This window comes from Sinohyriopsis cumingii, chromosome 4 (genome assembly GCF_028554795.1).
Source record: "Sinohyriopsis cumingii isolate HCF-2022 chromosome 4, ASM2855479v2, whole genome shotgun sequence".
NCBI classification, from domain to species: domain Eukaryota; kingdom Metazoa; phylum Mollusca; class Bivalvia; order Unionida; family Unionidae; genus Sinohyriopsis; species Sinohyriopsis cumingii.
This window is the reverse complement of record NC_142964.1, coordinates 100,425,297-100,445,258: the sequence shown is the minus strand read 5'-3', so window position 1 is coordinate 100,445,258 and position 19,962 is coordinate 100,425,297. Positions and strand designations below refer to the sequence as shown.

General features: G+C 36.3%; 1 protein-coding gene across 3 annotated transcripts in view; it reads left to right on the top strand.

Annotated features, from left to right (window-relative positions):
- LOC149801768 (uncharacterized) overlaps positions 1–19,962 on the top strand; it is a 274,626-nt gene that overhangs the window by 63,631 nt on the left and 191,033 nt on the right. For 2 of the 3 annotated variants that reach the window (XM_089956109.1, XM_089956108.1), the window contains exons 6-7: positions 5,098–5,207; positions 17,847–17,892. In XM_089956109.1, coding sequence (XP_089812235.1) covers positions 5,098–5,207; positions 17,847–17,892 — 156 coding nt within the window. The remainder of the gene's footprint in view (positions 1–5,097; positions 5,208–17,846; positions 17,893–19,962) is intronic. The other variant, XM_089956110.1, reaches the window with a different exon arrangement.

The following is a 19,962-nucleotide window of genomic DNA, read 5'->3' as shown; positions in this document are numbered from 1 at the left end:
AAGTAGTTCATCCTATAAAAACCAATGTCCTTATTCACATTGGCTTCATAGGGTTATGCTGTTTTCACAATTATGCATTCATCACATACTGAGAACTATTTTTAAAAAATACTGATGATCATGTATGCTATTGAGGCAGTGCTTATACTAAATTATCTTAAGCCAGAAAAACAAAAATCTACAAAGTATATTTGACCTAGTGCACATGCATCCAGTTTAGGCATTATTAAGGAACAAACAGTGGATAAATGCACTTTACAAGCTAGTTCAAGTTATTATTCCTGCTCTTTTCTCTAATTTTATTGCATACACATATTTTTTATGATTGCATTGACAAAACATAAAGAAAAAAATCTATTTAAATATATTTGTAGTTCTTAATGTTTTAAATTTTGTGTAGCTGTAAGTTACACTTGACACAGATTAGTGGATAGTTTAAAATATAAATATGTATTGATAATGTCAAGGTGTCTTATGGTTTAATCAGAAGTCTTGTATTGTGAAATATGTGATAGTGGGAGCATTGAAGAAGAGAAGATATTCATTGTTAATGATCAGCAGAGTAATTTGTGACAAATAATTGTAAATGGTATATTTTAAGTAAAATATGTGAAAAATGAACACTTCATTTGGAAATATGAATCATTTATATATGCCTGCCATAGGGCAGAGCATATTATGTTAAGATGCTCTCTGGTCATCCATCCATCAGTTACCAGTTTGGTTTCTAAATAATAACTTTCAGTGTCGACCATGCACAGTTAGCAAGCTTTGTGGATATGTTTGCACATGGGGTTAGGAAGAATCCAGATCAATTTCAGTCTGAAAAGCTCAAATGTCAAGGTCACTGATTGAAGGAAATAACATGATTTCTTAACAATAACTCTCCATCATCTACATTTACAAAACTTTGTGGACAGCTTACACTTGGGATAAGGAATATCCCTATTGATTTCATGGTCAAAAGATCAAAAATATATGTAGCTGTGACTTCAAGAATGGTTCTGTACAATAATTTAAGTTTTCCATCACCTACATTTACCTAACATTGTGGATGGCTTGCACTTGGTATGGAAGAAGACTATAAATTTCATAGTCAAAAGGTCTGAAGTAAAGTTCTCTTTGACTGAAAGAAGGAAAATTACATTAATTCTACATGCTATACCTCAACCAAATTATGTGGATGACCTAAAGGTCAGAGGTTAAGGTCATTGTTGCTGGAAGAAGAAAAAGAATGGTTTATGAACAATGATTCAAGTTCTCCATCATTTGCAGTTACAAAACTTTGTGGATGGCTTGCACACTGTGTAAGGAAGAAGGCTAATGATATTGAGGTTTTAAGGTCAAAGGTCAAGACTACTGACTGATAGAAGAAAAATTGTTTCCACAAAATAATATTAGTTCTACACCATAGCAGACAGTACCTAAACTTGTGGATGACTTGCACTTAGGACTATTAAACATGTGGTAGGTATATAATGTGATATTCTTGGTAATCTTGTTGACGCTCTTATTTGCCCTTGTGATTTTATTGTCTGAGCTGAGTAAGCATGGTGTTATCACTTTTACAATAGGACCAGTGGTGATGTTAAAGTTTTATAGTACTGCTTAAGAAAAGGCTGTTTCATTCTTGTAAAAAGTCACATATTTTCAACATCAAATTTTGGATAATATTACTGTAGGTCTAAAGTTGATGTGCATGGAGATCTTTTATATAGGAAATAAGTCAGTATGGTTAAGAATGTTAAACTGTTGTATGAAAGTTAGATACAGGTGTTTCACTGACTAGCCTATGGATGCAGATGAGAAACAGGTTTCCATGAAACAATTGTATGTTTGTTGATGTGCAAATTTTGTAAAATGTACCTGACTCAAAGACTTTTAAAATTATCCTTTCATTGCAACATGATGTGCCACCTAGATTTTTAGTTCATTTATTAAATTCACAAACACATGTACACAAATATTTGTTTTCAGCAAACTAATGTGTATGTCAGATAGAAAAGACAACTAGTTGGATAATGAAATGCATCTAATTAAAAGTTCCATTCTTTTTTCTTATGCACCACTACTAATGCAATAGGAGTCTGTAGTGTTGTCTTTGCCTGACTGTACATACAGTAAAGTTTTTGCATTAAGGTCCATATCATAGGCACTGTTGTGGGACATTTGTCTTCCATGATTTTTTTTTAGTTTGAATTGATTTTGATCAAAATACATTAATTATGTGTGCAGTGTTCTTTGGGGAGTTTCTATGTATTATGCTGTTTTTTTCCTAACAGTTTCCGTTACATAATGCTTGTTTCTTATGTAATGAATATAACTGCATCTCTATAAGGTCTGTCAATTCAACCAAGGCTGCATTTAACTACCAGAACATCAGTGCATGAAACTTCAGCATTGGCTTGTCATGTGAAACTGAACTGCATTAGAGAATGAAGTGGGGATGGATGGGTGATAATGCAGGGAAAAAGCAGATTAAAATTTTTGTTTGCATTCCAGTGTTTAAAAGGGTATGCCCATATGCATAGACTCTTCTGCTGGATAGACATCACTATAAATTGCCACACTGCAGACATTGTAGCAGTATGACTGAAAAATTGTTAAAGCTATGTTAAAAAGCCAAATCATACACGCACACATAAAAGCTTTGTTGAATATCTGTCTCACATGAGTGCATTTTATGGCACTAAATGATGTAATCTTTCTAAATGGTGACAATGTCTGCTGCATTTGAAAGAGGGATTTTTATAAAGAAAAACTGTTTTTTCTAGGAATGTGAAGTCTTCAGAAATATTTGGCATATATAGGTCAAATTTTTTATCAGGCATCTGCTATTTTGTTTTTGACCGATGTTCTTCATCATGCAGGAGAGAAAATATGTACTCAATACAAATCTCGCTTTTTCTATTCATGAGTTCCTACTCATCCTGAAAACATTTTGTCACACATTGATGCAAAAGATTTCACTAATTTTGCCCACAGAAATAAGATTAGAGCTGATCTTGAACCCTTGATATGTTGTAGGTGTATTTAGTTATTTGCATTATCAAGTGATTAATTAAGGCCTGCTCATTGAAGTATGCTAAGCTCAATGCAAGCATGTTGTCCATCCATCACAGTTTGGTTTCTGCAAGATTACTGGCAATTGTTGAATTTTAAGCAAATTTATATTTGAGACCTCAAAAAGAGTTTGATTTTCAGCCTTAGAGTAATTGCCTCCCAATTGTATAATTTTTATTTCCATGACATCATTTTGCAAAGATATGTTAGATTTACCAAACTGATATGTGGCTTCACCTTAAATGACTTTTATTTCTTGTTTTCACTAATATCATTTATAGCAGTGACTTTTGTTTTCCACAGCATTACTGTACCAAGGATTGTTCAGTTTCAGCCAAAATAGGCATGACTGTTTATAAGACTTTAACTGAGTTTGATTTCCACCATTCAGCAACATCATTTAGAAGAGTTGTGGTTAAATTCATTATGCATCTTTATGCTTATAAGACCTTTGATTATTTTGATTCCATGAATTAATTTTAAAGTTGTTGATTGATTGTCCTCCTGACAGCATTACCTTACCAAGGAATGTTGGATTCTACCCAAATTATGTATGAAAATGAGTTTCATTTACATTTTTATTTAGAAGAGCTATGACCCCAAATTGCCATCATTATGACCTAAGTTCCTTCAGTACTTAACCAAGGTGTGTTGGATTATAGCCATATTTTGCAGCTGCATGCCAGTGAGACATCGAATGAGTTTTGTTTCCAGCATCATTTGGAATAGTTATGGTCATTGATTCCCAGTCCTCCTAACATTGGGTTCTGCAACATGACTTTCCTAAAAAAAGGTTGGACTTTGAATCACATTTATCACATCTTTATATTCACAATTATCACATCTTTATATTCAAGAGACATTTAATGAATTAAATATCCAGCCTTCCACATCATAATGCAGAAAAGTTATGCTTTCAGGTTGCCTATTGTCTTAATTGGTTTCCCAACACAAGTTCCTCTGTTGAAGGCCACGCTGAACAATTGCCATCATCCTTCATGATGCACCTGTTGCTAATTGCTCTAGTTTTCACAAGAAATTATATTTCTTGAATTGGATTTTTTATTTTATGAAGAAAGCATTTTTTTTTTATTCCTCCGAGGTCAGAATGAGCGGTGTTGCAGAAATGACTATGTAGTGGACATTTAACATTTTGTAACATCTTCCATTGTTAACACATTAACCCTGGAGGTTTTTGTCGTTTTTGCATGAAATTCGAGTAGGAAACACATTTTAAAACCTATTTCTGAATAGATCCAAACACACCAAATCCCAGGTGATCTTTCAACAACATACTGCCTAGTTGTGTTCGAAACATCGTATTTCATTGGCTATTTGGCTCATGCATGAGCAGAAGGGTAAAAGTTGGAGCTCTTTCTTTTTTTTTTCTTTTGCTAAACAGACCCATTATGTTCTATCGACACCACTCTTTCTTCCTGATGCCCATCTTATCCTACTTTTTGCAAAGGTTCATCAGTCTGTTTGCAGTTCTTACCGATTTGCCTTAGATCTGAGACCAAAAAGTCTAAAATCCGGACACAAAATTGGATTCCGACCACGGGCGAATTTTGGGTAGAAAAAAATCGGGTACAAAAAATTATGTTTTTCCCTCTGTATTTTTTAGTGCAACTTGAAATTCCAGAATATTTGGTATCATTGTAGAGCTACATCTGTCTCCCTTTCTATAATACCACCCACTTTAGTGTATCTTGCATGACCATGACGCTACAGAGCTCGGCAGTAGGCTACTACCTCCTGCCATGTTAACTCATCCCTAGGGGTTAGTGTGTTAAGAGACAGGATAGATTATGGTTTTTGATGATCCTTATATCATATTTTACCCAAGTACAAATGGAAATGAGTGAATCTTGTCATTATTGAAAACTATAACATACATGATGAGCAAGGTTGTCTATTCTAGTGTCACGGTAGATATATTATTCCTGACCCATATTATACAAAAAAGTTATGAAAATGCAGTGTAATTTGGTTGTTAATTTATCCCACAAATGATTGGGATCCTTTACTTTTTAGATTATGATACAGATGAGGAGACGGATCAGTTGCTGAAGAAGCAGTATCAAGGTAACCAACATGTGGATATCCCAGAACTAAGTCAACCACCAGTTAACAGAAGTGCTCAGGTATTTGTTGAAAGTTTAAATTGATAACATGCACATTTCATATTGTCTTGCCTAGAGTTATAAAGTTTTATACTGGCAATTTATGTTCATGCATAATTCTTTGTTATTCAGCAGAAGTCATTATTATGATAATGGAGTACTCTGTAGTCCATTGTCCATCGACCAGCATTTGCTTGTTACTAGTGTGGAGGCCATATTTTTGATCAGCTTTTAATAAATCTTGAAACATTGATAAAACTTAAATCAAGATCTTGCTTGAGTTTGATTATGACTGTGAGCCCAGATATTGATGAGGTGATTTACCACTCTAGGGATATTTTTTTTAATTCAGTTTCCGAACAAACTTGAAAAATAGGTTTTAAATCATCCTAATGTCTAGTGAATTTTACTATGAGCAAAGCTTGAATATATTAATGAAATTCAGCAAAATTTTAGAAAATAGTTCTGAAATTGTATGAAGTAATTTTTGGTTGGAAGTAACCCATGATATTTATGGTTAGAATCACATGTTTAGGGATAGAGTTCTTCCCCTTGCAAAATAAGAAAACCTGCTTTAACAAAATCTTTAGTAGAATACTTGATGTGTAATTTCAATAGAACAATTCTTTAAAATATTTGCAAAATAATACAACTTAAAGATTAAAATAAATAATTAAACTAAAAAAAATAAAAAATAATAGTAAACAAACATACAATTTCAGGCTAGCATATACTATATGTAAGGTTGTAATTAGAATCAGAATTTCTTGACACTGGTATAGCTGTTTGTTTACATGTGTTTTTTTTTTTATAGCTCTGTTGGTTATAAATCAGTACTTATTGGATCCATTGTCCATCTTCTGATATCTAATATAGCACTAGTTTATTATTGCTACTCCTCCAGATCTGCTTGTTGCATTGCCAGTGAAAATTTACATATATAGTCTTTCCAAAACCTAGTTAGTTCTAGATGAAAATTACACTGACATGCGATATGGCTGCCATGGCAGCTATCTTATGTTTGCACTAAAAGACATCTCATGGTGTCATGTTGCACCTAAATGACCATGGTACTGATCTGACATCCAGTATGACCTCCATGTCAGCCATCTTTAATATCTTGTTATCACTACTCCTCCTGAATGGAAGGTTATATTGGCACCAGAAGGGTTCTTATGATACCTGATAGTAATTGTAAAAGGGCTGGTTTGAGATCAACATTCATCACATTATGCTGAGTCACTGTGCAACAATGTTTTTGTTCAAACCTGGGCATCATTGGAAGGTTGGTCTAGTCACTCATGGCATCATAGCATCAGGTGGGTAACTATCAAGAGATACCATCATGACATTAAGTGTGTACAAGTGTCAGTAGTTGCTGCTTTGTGTTAGATACTCCTGGACAGGGTATGTTTTTCATGGGATACATATCTATCAATTCCCTCCAAATCAAAACATCCTGTCGTATGTATTTTCAAATCAGATGGAAGACTTTATAACAAAAAGCTTGTTAGGATTAAAGGTTTCACAGGATGATAGCCACAAAGAATGTGGCTAAAAATAGAGCAGGTAACAATGTGATCAACAACACAACCAATTAGGGATGTAGGTTCCTGTGATATACCATCATAAACCATTGGTTGCAAAGGAACTCTTTAATGTGCCATGGTGCCCATGTGCCATACAAACTCCTGCAGGAAGAAATTCTTCAACACTTACTGTGTTGTTCATGCCCAGAAATATAGAGTGGAATCTGACTCCTGTTGAAAGTGAGGAGCAGGTGCTATTGCAATCCATCGCATATGCAGCAGATGTGGAGATTGAAACCAGCCCAACAAGCTAAGATGTATAGAACTAAAGACCCATCCACAGTACAGGAAGGTCCTTATTGAGCTTGTGGCCAAGGTCCATCCCACATGGATGGTGACCTATGATCATATTAGAATCACTTTAACACATTAACCCCTGAGCCAAACAGCTAGGCAGTCCCTGAGACATGCTGACAGCACTTGGCTTGCGGATTTTTATGGGGGGGGGGCTACTTGAAATAAATTTGTTATTTTATTTGTACTCATTTAAATAAGCTGAAATTTGGCACAGCAGTTCTCAATAAAATTACATACATAATGGTATAAATTTCATGCTACATGCAGAAATAAAATGCTACATGCAGAAATAAAATTCATGCATGGTGAAAACAAATGATGTACTTGCCAATTTGCTTCTCTTGCCATGAATAATCCATAAAATCCATTATGAATTCACACAGAATTATTAACACCATCAGCACACGAAATAATTCTATTTAATGTACACAGAAATTCCACTTGTCATCTCTCTTGTAAACTTAACATCCTGTGAATACTGTACACAAATGGGCATATTTTCCTTGCTCTTTACTTACCTTTCTTCATTAGAATTCTCACTGAAAATTTAAAAACTAATAAAACACTTAACACGTTAACCCCTGGAGCTTTTTGTCATTTTCGCCTGAAAATCGAGTAGGAAACACATTTTGAAAGCTATTTCTGAATAGACTCAAAAACACCAAACCCCCGGTCATCTTTCAATAACATACTGCCTATTTGTGTTAGAAACATCGTTTTTCATTGGCTATTTGACTCGTGCATGTGCAGAAGGGTAAAAGTTGGAGTTCTTGTTTTATTTTTTTATATTTTTTTTGCTAAACGGAGCCATTATTTTTGTATTGAGACCACTCTTTATTCCAAATGCCCATCTTATCCTACTTTTTGCAAAGGTTCATCTGTCTGTTTGCAGTTCATACTGGTTTGCCTTAGATCTGAGACCAAAAAGTCTAAAATCCTGACACAAAATTGGATTCCAACCACAGGTGAATTTTGGGTAGAAAAAAGTCGGGTCCAAAAAATGAGGTTTTTTTAATCTGTATTTTGTAGTGCAACTAGATATTCCAGATTATTTGGTATCATTGTTGAGCTACATCTGTCTACCTTTCTATAATACCACCCACTTTAGTGTATCCTGCATGACCATGACGCTACAAAGCTCGGCAGTAGGCTACTACCTCGTGCCCCATTAAGTCGTCGCTAGGGGTTAATGTGTTAACAAACCTTGAGTTATCAACACTCATGCTAACAACATTTATTTCCCAAACATTTATCTGACGATTCTTCAAAAGAAAAAAGCTCCAAAAAATTATATTCATTTGCATCAGGGTCTAAATTATTGTTGGCCCTGGTGTTGGTCCTGTGTATAGCCTCTTGTCAGTGTGTGTTTTTATCATTTACGGTCCATCGATCAGTTCTCCTTTCATTTTCTTCTTCTCCATCCTCTTCAACATTCTCATTCTCATCACTACTGCTGTTGTCTCCAGTAGCTATTTTGATGTCATATCAATCTCGTCTGATTAAAATCTGAAAATTTTCCATCAGAGTTTGTCAAGTAAAAGTCTGCTCCCAGTGGCTGATTCTCATCAATTTGCAACATTTTCAGATCTGTATGTTTTCACTATTTCTGCTGCTATCGAAGTCAGTTTTTTTCCCTTTGTTCAGCAGTGTTCACTCTATCTACATAAGCATCTGCCTTGGAAGCGGGAGGTCGTGGGTTTGGTCCCTGACTGAGTCATACCAAAGACTTACAAAAATGGTACTAAGAGCTGCCTCGCTTGGCGCTCAGCATTAAGAGGTTAGTGTTAGGAATGGTCGGCCTGGTATCAGGATAATGTGACTGGGTGGGACATCATGCTACATATCTGCGGCATGATGCCCCAGTGCTAGACATCACTATAAATTGCCACATTGCAGACATCGTAGTGATATGACTGAAAATTTTTAAAAGCTACGTTAGTAATCCAAATTACATCACATCTATGTAAGCTAAAATTTTATTGGTTAAACTGCATACATAATTAGGAAATGGCTTCAAATCAACCAATGGTTTGCGCCGATTTAACTTGTCATGCAGGATACAGGCCTAGGCAAATACTGTCACTCAAACTTGGTGCCCGGGATACAAGCTAGGTAAACTAAGCCACATTATCAAGGCACTCGGGAGATGAGGTAGGTAAAGTATGATGAGTTATCGAGGCAGCGGGTGTTAATATGTTAAGCAATAGCATCTTTCCATTTTACCTACCAGTTGAATATTTGGATAAAGGCCAGGTACAGTGGCATTTATAGCTGCACACATACACCTACCCTGATGATAGCCAACAGCAAGCGGCAATATTTTTCCAACTAAAGATTAGTAGTGCTCCATAGGATCCCACTATCTACCCTAGACATGGAGCTTATTAATGCCACATGAAGGGAGTGAAAGATCGCTGAACAATAATACATTTATATGCTGGAGGCAGTACTAGTGGCCCAAGCTTGGTAGCCAGCCCCAGCCATCAAACAGTCAATGCCAGCCTCTAGGCATATCAAACCTACACTGGATCCTAGGTAGCAACCTGCACCATCTGAGGAAGTCTTGCATACTGGTTCTAAGGCAGTCACCAATGTCAACTCCTATTCAGGATGTTTTGAATGAGCCATTCTTTCCACCTTTTACCCTTCTGATGATCACACCAGTTGTACTTGCAATCACAGTAAGTATCATGGAATGCTATGATTGGACAAGTTAAAATTTCTAATGAAGGTCTCTGACATTTCCAAGTCTAAGAACCTCAACCCACTTTTCCAATTGTCTTTGGATGGGACTGTGCTCTTTATCCCACATGCGATTCCAGTAACACTCTGGATAAAACCATCATCCAGCTGCTGCTGTCAGACAATGACAAGCAAACATTACATATGGATCAAAGACCTTTCTGGGCTAGTGTATATCATTAACAAAATTGAACATAAAGAGCATGTTTGCTTCCATTGTTTTCAAGCCTTCTTCGAACCTAACCTTCTTGAAAGTCATGAGCATGGCCACAGAGGACCTTCTTTCTAATGCCAGGAAAGAATAAGCTTTAAATCAAGCACCTCTTTTATCAAATGCCATACCCTACATTATTCATGCAGACCTTGAGGCCCTAACTTACAGATCAGAAGGGAAGAGGTTAACCCCACAGCAATACCCATACCCATAAAACCTCGAGCCAGAGGAAAGGACATATTAGTCCAAAGGATAAAAAGCTAGGAGAAAGGGATGGTATATCTCTCAGAGGTATCAACCAACCTCACCTGTTTCTTACTGGTGCATTTGATATGGCTAAGGTCTGTCACATCTGGCAGAAGTGGTTGGGTGATAACATTTTAAGAAGAGACCACTGCCACATTACCAGCCAATGCCAGGGAGTTGGCCATAACTGCTGTAATCACATTATCTTGCACAATCTAATGGGCCTGGGTAATGAATGAGGGTGTTTGAGGTCCTCCCTGAGCACACAAATTAAATCTCAAGGCATATACACATACGTGCATTGCCACATGAATGGCATCTTATGTCCCTCACCAAAAGCCAGCTGGACAAGCTCTCCAAGTTCTGGAGGGCCCGCCGTGGTGCCAGAGTGTGGATGGCTGCTGGAGAGCTCACAAGCATCCTATTATGCTGATGTCTGTCCAGGTAAAGATCGTTACAAGCAATCTGCAAGTCAAAGTGCAGCATTAACTTTAATGTTTGATCATGGCCCAAAAGAATATGCAAAAAAAAGATTTTGTCTTTCCATTGTTTGCCCTCCTCCCTTCCTTAGTGGTTGTTGCCAAGGTGGCAGTGATCCTAGCCCAATGCAGCTGCTGGCAAGGTTGCAGCCCACAAATAGCTTGGTACAGCTTGTCACCTGGCAATGCACAAATATATGGGAGGTGCCATTTGGCCTCTAGTAAAAAGAAAATTTTGGTCTCTGACTTGTGTTGGTGGTATTGAGGACTCTTTCCAACTTTGACTCGCTGCATTTGGGTGTTTGTATGTGAGATGAGCTGGAGCTCCTGCTAGGGTGCAGCGGCACAAAGGCTGTCATTGTTAACCTCGGTACCTTGTAGAACCATGGAACTCAATGGGGTAGCATTTTGGGCAATGTCTGACCATCTGCTCTTTGTCAACATATAAGTTGCAAAGTCCAGTGTTTTTGCTCGTTTTGCCAAGATGGAGTCTCTGTTGCATCTTGCAGGCTCTAGCTAGGAACCATAAGGTGAAGCTTCCTTCAAAAACCTAACCCTCAAGCCTGGTTTTCTTGCTCTCATTAGTGTCAGTGACAAAGGAGTGAGCTTAATGACCTATCCATAGATCCCGGCTTTTTGAGGTTCAGTGAATGTATGATTCGGTTTCTCTCCTTTGCCAACCAGGTTTTAAGCACCAGCTTCCATCAGTTTCTCAACTCCTGATTGAGATCCTTATATATGCTTTGGAATGCTTGTATTTGTTGGCTTCTAAAGAGAGAAGAAGGAGTTGGGAACATCTTTTCATCCCTCTTAATAGGTTGGTTAGTCTTTTTAGCTAAAAGGTATATCCAATCCAAGGTGGATTGCATACACCTTTAGGAGAGCTTATCAGTTCTTTCCTGAGATCGACCTTTTGTTCATAAAATTAAAGCCCATGAGGTCTGAGCAACTTACACCTCATTGACCTGTCTAACTCATTAGTTTCTGGAAGATGCTATGAAAGCTGCATTTTGACAATCTGACGCTACCTTCTTCTCCTCTTACCTTCACTCATTGGTTCACCAAAGCGAAGGCATATTTTCCTTGAGTCCAATTGTTGTCTTTCAGAAAGTGGCCCAGTGGAATACCAACCAGCAATAGTCTTATAATCTGGAGGTCAGTTGTGTAATCAACACTTTCCCACCCAACTGACAAATTCAGCCATGTAATAGCAACAGGCATGGTACTACTGATATTAAAGAATAGTTTTTGGGGGTTAAACTAATGTCAAAGATGTAATAGTTAATTGTTGCTATTGCCAGATTCCCCCTTTCTGCCCTGCACTGATGTTTCACTAGTTCAGACTGCATCATAGAAAGAATGAAGGACAGTACAATTGGGCAAGCTATCTGCAGGATGTACCAGTGTCTTGTATTCTAGAGTCTTCTGGTTCACCCTAACGAGAGGACAAATTCTCATCCTCCAGTTAGGGTATTTTCCACATAGAAGTGTAATGCCTTGATCAATGATAATAGTAAGCATAAAGTAATTATTAATATTTATTAGGGAAGATAAGAAATATTCAAACTCCCTAATTAAATTGCTACTACCACCAATTGACATATTTACTTCTGTACATGATGACTTGTGTATCAATTCTTGTGGTAATTGATCTAAAAATCCCACATTAAGGATTTATTTACTGTTACAAGATTCTTGTGAAATTATTGTCTTTATTGCTAGATTTCTGTTCTATCGATTTTTAATGTAGTATATCTATGCTTTGATATATATGGTAAAGAAGGCTAGGCAGAACTGCATTTATATTGCAGCTTCCTTTCAACTGTTCTAGGCCAAAGGTGTAAAGTATCAACTCATTGGTACTCCACTGTTGCAGGTCATGGGCAATAATCTGCAATGCTTCATCACCCATGGCTGCTTTTGAGATATCCTCATTCCTCATGAAAATGCATAAACTTGATTATCCAGTCACTGCAAGCATATGTAAAGGTTTTATCACCATTGTGGCCCATATTCACACTGTTTGAAGGAGTCAGAGTTTCTCTGCCATCCACAGCCACTTATTGATCGATTAAATAATTACTTTCATTGCTGTGTGGGAGTTTGTTAGTGTTGTTTTTAATGACATATTTTTGTTTCTGTATTCTCATCAAAAAGAAGGAAATCAGTGTAGGCAGACACAGGTGATAGAGGGGCATTGCATATTAGTGCCTGTGGCATGTAATGATGATGGTACTCCAATGTTTACTGTCCACACTGTTCTAAGCATGTAATTTGTACATTTACTATATGTATCAAATGTGCATGAGGAAGCTTTTTATAAGTGAGAATTTACCACAAATATTTACTTCAAAAACAGAATTTGACAGCTTTTTAAGAAAAAAGGTAGGATGAATGAGATATTGTTGTTATGATGACAGAATAGAAAAGTTGCATCACGTGGGGTTCATATTATAATTTACCTCTAAATAATAAAGGTACTGTATGTACATAATAATACATTATGTACAGTACATATATGGTTTAGAGGTAATTGTAAGAAACTCCTATGAGTTGTACAATATAATAATAGACATCTGCATTACACAGGAAGTATGATTTTAAAAAAATTGAATTGATATGATATCAGTGACAATGGTTTTGTTTTTTCTGTATAGTTTTTAATATATTATCTTGTATCATATGACAGGTCCATATACAGCCTCTTCTTAATTATTTATTTCACATCAAAACTAATATTGCATGTATTGATTTACAATGACAACAATTAGACATTCACTGAAAAGAAACAAAATTCCTTACCTGGAAGAGCTATTGCTGAGAAAGTAGGCTCTTGAATGGTTGTGCTTTGCAACCTTTCTTTTCTGTCTTTCAGACTGGAAACTTGGCATGATTGCACCAGAGGTCTAAATGCCTTGAACAATCATTGTGAAATGTACTCAGCATGTTTAGGTTTTGAGACTTATATAATTTTGGCAGAAAGAACAAATGAATTCATCTTTGAGAATAGCAAATTTTAGTGAGATGGATGCTCCTAAAACAGATCACAAGTTTGTTTGAATGCCTTTGATCTTATAGTTATGCTGAGGCTAACATATACCTGCAGCTTGGTGCTTCATCTGAATAGAATGTGACTGACAATCAGTTAAGCAACTGATTCAACTTTGTTAAACAATTAAAATAACCAACTTACATTATGAAGCATAATGTGAAATGACAGAGGGGTATACTGAAGGAGACAGATGAGGCAGAGGGGTATGCTGAAGGGAGCAGAGGGGCACACAGCAGGGGCAGAGGGGTGGGCCCTCTGTTTCTTTTCTAGTAGGAATACTTCACCTATGGCCATTATGGGGCAGCTGCTTCGTTGTGACCTTGGGGAAGGGCATTTAGGTTTCCTTTTTTTGTCATGATATAACCAATAAAGTGTTAACAAATGCAGTTTAAACCAGAATAAATGAAAATGAAAGTTTGACAGGCATCAGTCTGGCATGATTTTAAAGCCAACATTCTTTACCAGTACTGGGTTGTGAACATGATAACAAAAACAAGTATGAATGGATTTTTATCATGTGACCTAATCTCTGGATAAATCTGAATCATATCTGGAATGATATCACAAAATAATCGTTTTTCCTCCAAGAAATAATATTACTTATTTATTTAATGAAAGCTAGCATATTATATCTGGATACTGAGACAGGTTCATTCATCTTCTGTCCATGATATCTTGACATTGTCTGAGACAAGTTCATTTATCTTCTATCCATGATATCTTGACATTGTCTGATACAAGTTCATTGATCTTCTGACCATGTTTTCAGGTTCAGGATCAAATGCCATGACAAAGCATTTTGTACTTTACATCTTATGAACATGTTAACCCAGACATGCACTAAAATATCTTTGTTTAGAAAATTTGATATGTTGGAATTTTCTCAACAGTTTCAGAGATTGTTTCAATCCTCAGCAGTTAAAAAGAAGAAACAACATATTTATAGGTTACTGCATTTGTATGGGAAAATATGAACAAGTTTTTGGATGGAATACTGCACAACCTTGGGAGTGCAGTATATCCTTCCGAAAAACGAGTTCATATTTTCTCATACAAATGCAGTAACCTTTTTATTATATGCTCATTTTTTTATTCTACCTAAGGTTTAATTATATAAACAAAATACACTACAAGAAACAACGTAAATGAATGTGTGCTGCATTCCAAACTAAAAAGTACATATTCATCATTACACAAATCAACATTATTACTGCGCACATAACTCCGCCCTGATAAATTTGAACTTAGTCGCACGCTCGACATAACTTTTGAAAGAAAATGGCGTGTCTAGTTAAAATTGAAATTTGGAGTCATATTGTGAACGAATGTGCATTGCAACAACTTTTCCATTTGATCTGGAATGATTAGATTTTGGTATTTTGTTTCGATTCAACAAAAGTTTGTGATTTTGGACTGGATTCATCTGTGCAAATTGTACATGAAATAATCAGATTGAAGCGGCGCGGGAGAAGCATGTTTACATCTGCAAGTGTGTTTGTTCTGTCATTGACTATTTGAAATCATTATGTGGGGAAAATATGAAGTGTTTCAATTGCAATTATCAAAAAGACTCTATTGAATTTAATGTTTATTTCATTTTGAGTACAGTAAGGAAGATGTAATCGCACTTGGAATATAGTCGAAATTACAGTACAAATTCGAAATGTTTAATCAAGCTTGAGAACTCATGACATGGCTCATGTAATTCGGATTTGCAGAACTAAGAAAGTACATTTTGAGGAAATTCTGGATGTAAAACTAAGTATATTTTTTTGCCATTCTTATTACCAGCTAAAGGAGACAGTTTATGCCTTTATAGCTTGCATGCTATTTGTAGGTACCAAGCATTTTATGAAATCTGGTGTCTATCGCAAAATCTGAAACAATGTATCAAAAAGTTAACGTGGAATGTAGCAAAACAGTTGGTATGTTGCAGTCCACGAAACATCTGCTTTAGTTCATTCAGAAACAAATTTAATCAACCACAACGTATTGCAACTACTATACTGATGTAGATTGGTTTACAAGTAGTTCCTAATACACTATTGGGCACACGTGTCCAGCATGTGGGTGCAATATGAAGGTGTGCAATATCGTTAAATATTGAATGATTCTGATAATGTAAAGTTAACGGAGAAAAAAATGAACATATAATAACATGGATTCTTGGAAAATCAGTCTCTTCAGGGGAACTCTTGCTTTCTCTATGCTCAAAATTATTGACAAAAGAGATGCAGGAAGTAGGAAAGCATTGTCCCTAGCACATATCTTAGGTGAGGTCATAAACTTGACCTCCTGCATGAGGAAGATTCTTTTAATGTTTGCGCATATTGTGTCTGCATTATCAGTTTTATGTGTGCATTATGTTCTTTATATTTCCTTTATGTGTACTTTATATTCTTTATATTTCCATAGTAACATACCCAATTGTTATCTTAGTAAACAAGTTGAACTGGACACCTGGTACATATAATAGAGTCCATCTTAGGTAAATTATGATGGTATTTTTCTTTATTGGACATTAATCTCTCTCTACTGTTTGAGGAAAAAGAAGAGGCATTGCAGCTGCCAAAGATTAAACCCAGCAACTCTCACAGCATAACCAGTCACACTTATAACTATACTAACACGGTCCAGATCATCTGGTCAGGAAATGGATAACATCCTTTTGACAACTGTACTCTGATCCCCTTACTTTCAGATGTGAGTTTTCTATAACCTATATACATATTCCTTAAAGGGGTAGAGCACATGCATTGATCATTAATGACAGCATGATCATCTCCATGACCGAAGGTGTCAGGATACAGCAATAACTTTGCTCCCATATCTGCTTCAGTTAATTTGCCCTTTTGACAATGTGGTTTATACAACATTCCTTTAGCTTGCTATGGTCTTGTTTTCTCAAACCTTGTATAGTCCTTACACATGGGTTATTAATTTTGTGGTTGATATATCCAGTGTCAAAGTTACTTGAACTAAAAATTTTTTTTTTTTCATTTTGCATGATAATCAGTTTTTCTTGGCTTAATTTTTGGCAAACTCTACAGGTGGGCTGCACTTAACAAGGGTTATCACCTAATTGATTCTGAGAGCAAGTGGTGAAGATCAAGGCCAGTGGAGCAGACATTGTAAATGTTTGTTTGTTTTGTTCTTTGGGTCCAATTTTCATTAAACTTAATAGGTAGTTACACTTTGGCAGTGGCCTTTATTGGTTCTTGGACCCAGATGTCAAAGGTCGAGGTTACTGAAGCAGAATATTTAACTTTGGGTTCTACATGACAAGTCCACATTCATCAGGTGTCCTACATACAAATTTGCCAACTTTGTGGTTGCATTATGCTTGAGGAAGTGCAGATTCCTATTAAGTTTGTGATTAACAGCTCAAAGGTTAGGCTCACTGTATGTGAAATAGCCAAATTTTGGGGGAATCAGTCAGTGTTCTGATGGTTATTTTGTATCACTAGCACTTCTGACATGGTAAGATCTGAATTCATTGTTTGATAATCTAGAGTGGTAAGCTCTGATGATTTAAATGAAATTGATATGTAAAATTAACTTTTTCATGGTTGATCATAGTTGGTTAGTTAGTAAATAGACGCATTTACTTCTAAGTATGGTTTTCAGGAGAGTACATATTTCACTGAACCTCAGTTTACTGGGCAATAGCATTGGTGGAGTTCTTTGTGACATTGTCCAGATATTCACTTTTATAGTGGATTTCTAATTGTCTTGGATTTCTTGCTACAAACCAAGATGTCAGCCATAAGTGCCATTTCAGTTCAAGGAATGTGTTTGTTTTAATGTATTAAAAATGTTACTTTTCAAAACCAGGAAAAATGTTGGCAGTGAAAATAATGTTATGTTTCTTGTTTTTGTAATGGCACTTTGAACACATTATCATCAGTGCCTTTGCAAGGACACACCAAGTCACTGGCCAAGGTAGGTATTCAGTTGCATTAATGGATAAAAAGTCTTGACTCTTAGAATATAAACATTCACTGTAAAAGAGCTAATTACAATATTATATTTTATTTTCAGGCTGAGAAGCGCCGTTCACGTGCCAAAGAAGGTGAGCAGGAATCATGTAAGCTATCTCATTTATGTAAACATTAATTTGTGTGGTCTTTGTTTCACTAACAGTGTTGTAATCTGCCTGATCAGCTTTTCTTCATCAAGGTGAGTAAAACTGGCTAGGTAAAATAACCGTCATTCATCCCAGGATAGATGAAAAAACTATCAACAGATACACAGCTTCATATTTTCTTTTCCGTTGCAGTGTGGGAGGTCATGGGTTCAGACCCCAGCCAAATCATACCCAGACTCATAAAAATGCTACCAGTAGCTGCCTCACTTGGCACTCAGCATTACATGTATTGTGTTAGGACTGTTCGACCTGGTGTTAGGATAATGTGACTGGGTGGGACATGAGGCCACATTCTGTGGTGTGATGCCCTAGTGCTTGACATAATTTTAAACTGCCACACTGCAGACATTTTTGTGATATGACTTGTTTTGTTAAAGCTACATTAAAAATTCATTCATACTCAATTAGTAAGCATGTTATTGGATTACACGCACCATGGTCTTTGTAGCTGTTGTTTGTGCTATTTCTAAACATGAATAAATTGATCAAAATCTGTTTCAAAGGGAAAGCACCTTGCCTCGTGTAAATCAAACCAAAGAGTGGCTTTAAAAAGTCTTATTTTTCTTTTGTCTTTATCTCTATGTAATCTTCATAATACTGAATTTAAAAAACAAACACCAAAACCAACTACTTTTGCTCATATATGTAATGAATAGGTTGTTGGTTTAATGCCATTTTTCAGCACATGATAGGCTGTACATGGTGGTCAGTTATCTGTTGGAGGACAAACCCAGAAATACCCTAGGAAGAACCATTGACCCATGGGAAGTTACTGGCAAGCTTTTTCACAAAGCCACATTGACCGAGCTGAAGACTCACCTAGACGATATGAGATGGCAGTGATCAGTAAGGAGAGCAGTCAGCCACCCAAGGACCCAATGAATAAGTAACTCTGGTGTATAAGATATGGATCTGGAGTTATTTCCCAATATTGCTTGCAGCTATATTTAACAAAATGTCAAAGGAGGTCTGTAATAAAACCCATAGCCGTAAGGCAATAGTTGCTACTATTGCCTTGCTTTCCTTTCTGGGATGCCATCTCCCCAGTTCAAGCTAAATATTCCCCCCACAAGTTGGTAATTAGAGGGGTGGAATTGAAAAGAACATGATCTCTATATGATTTCTTAGCCACAATCACTGTATGGAATATCTTCCTGTTTTTCCTGGACTACACGTCAAGAGTGTGCAAAACCTCATACTGGGATTTGCCTTGATATTTAAACATTTTTTCAGCCAGTCATATATTTTCTTGTGTTGATTGGGTATTTTTCTTCCAAGTCATTGTATTATGAGTGTTTTGTATTTAGTTTGCTAATTTTGAAGAGTCTCTGCACCTTGCTGAGCAAATTGTCCTTCTATTCTTTGCTCCCCTTGTTAGTAACTGTTGTTTATGTGAGTATTACCTACTCTCTTTCACAATGGAAATGGTGCTGTTCAGATATCAAATGTGGCCATCACAGCAGCCATCTCAAAAATCCTGTTGTCACTACTCCTCCTGAATAAAAGTCATAGTGACATGGGGTTTTCACCAGAAGGCTTCTTATGATGTCTTGGTGGTCCTGAATGAAAATAGTTGTGCTTGGACATGCTATCACTACATCTCTTGAATGGATGGATGGTCATATTGACAAAGGTTTGACTAAAACACCTTGTTGTCTAGTTGGTCCTAAATGTTCCCAATCTGATGTTCAATATGGCCACCATGGCAGCCATTTTGAACATCTTGTTATTGCAGGAATATCATATTTACGTGAGGATTTCTCTGAAAGACTTGTTATGATGTCTGGTTGATCATAAGTGAAAATGATATGGATCTGACTTGCAATATCTTGAAAATCTTGTTATTGCTTCTACTCCTGAATGGAAAGTTATATCAAAATAGGGTTGTCAGCATAAAACTTCTTGTGATAACTACCTGGGCTTATTTGAAAATGGTTACATTTAGACATCCAATATGGCTACAACTCTGACCATCTTGAATATATTATTACTTCTCTCAGTGGATGGTCA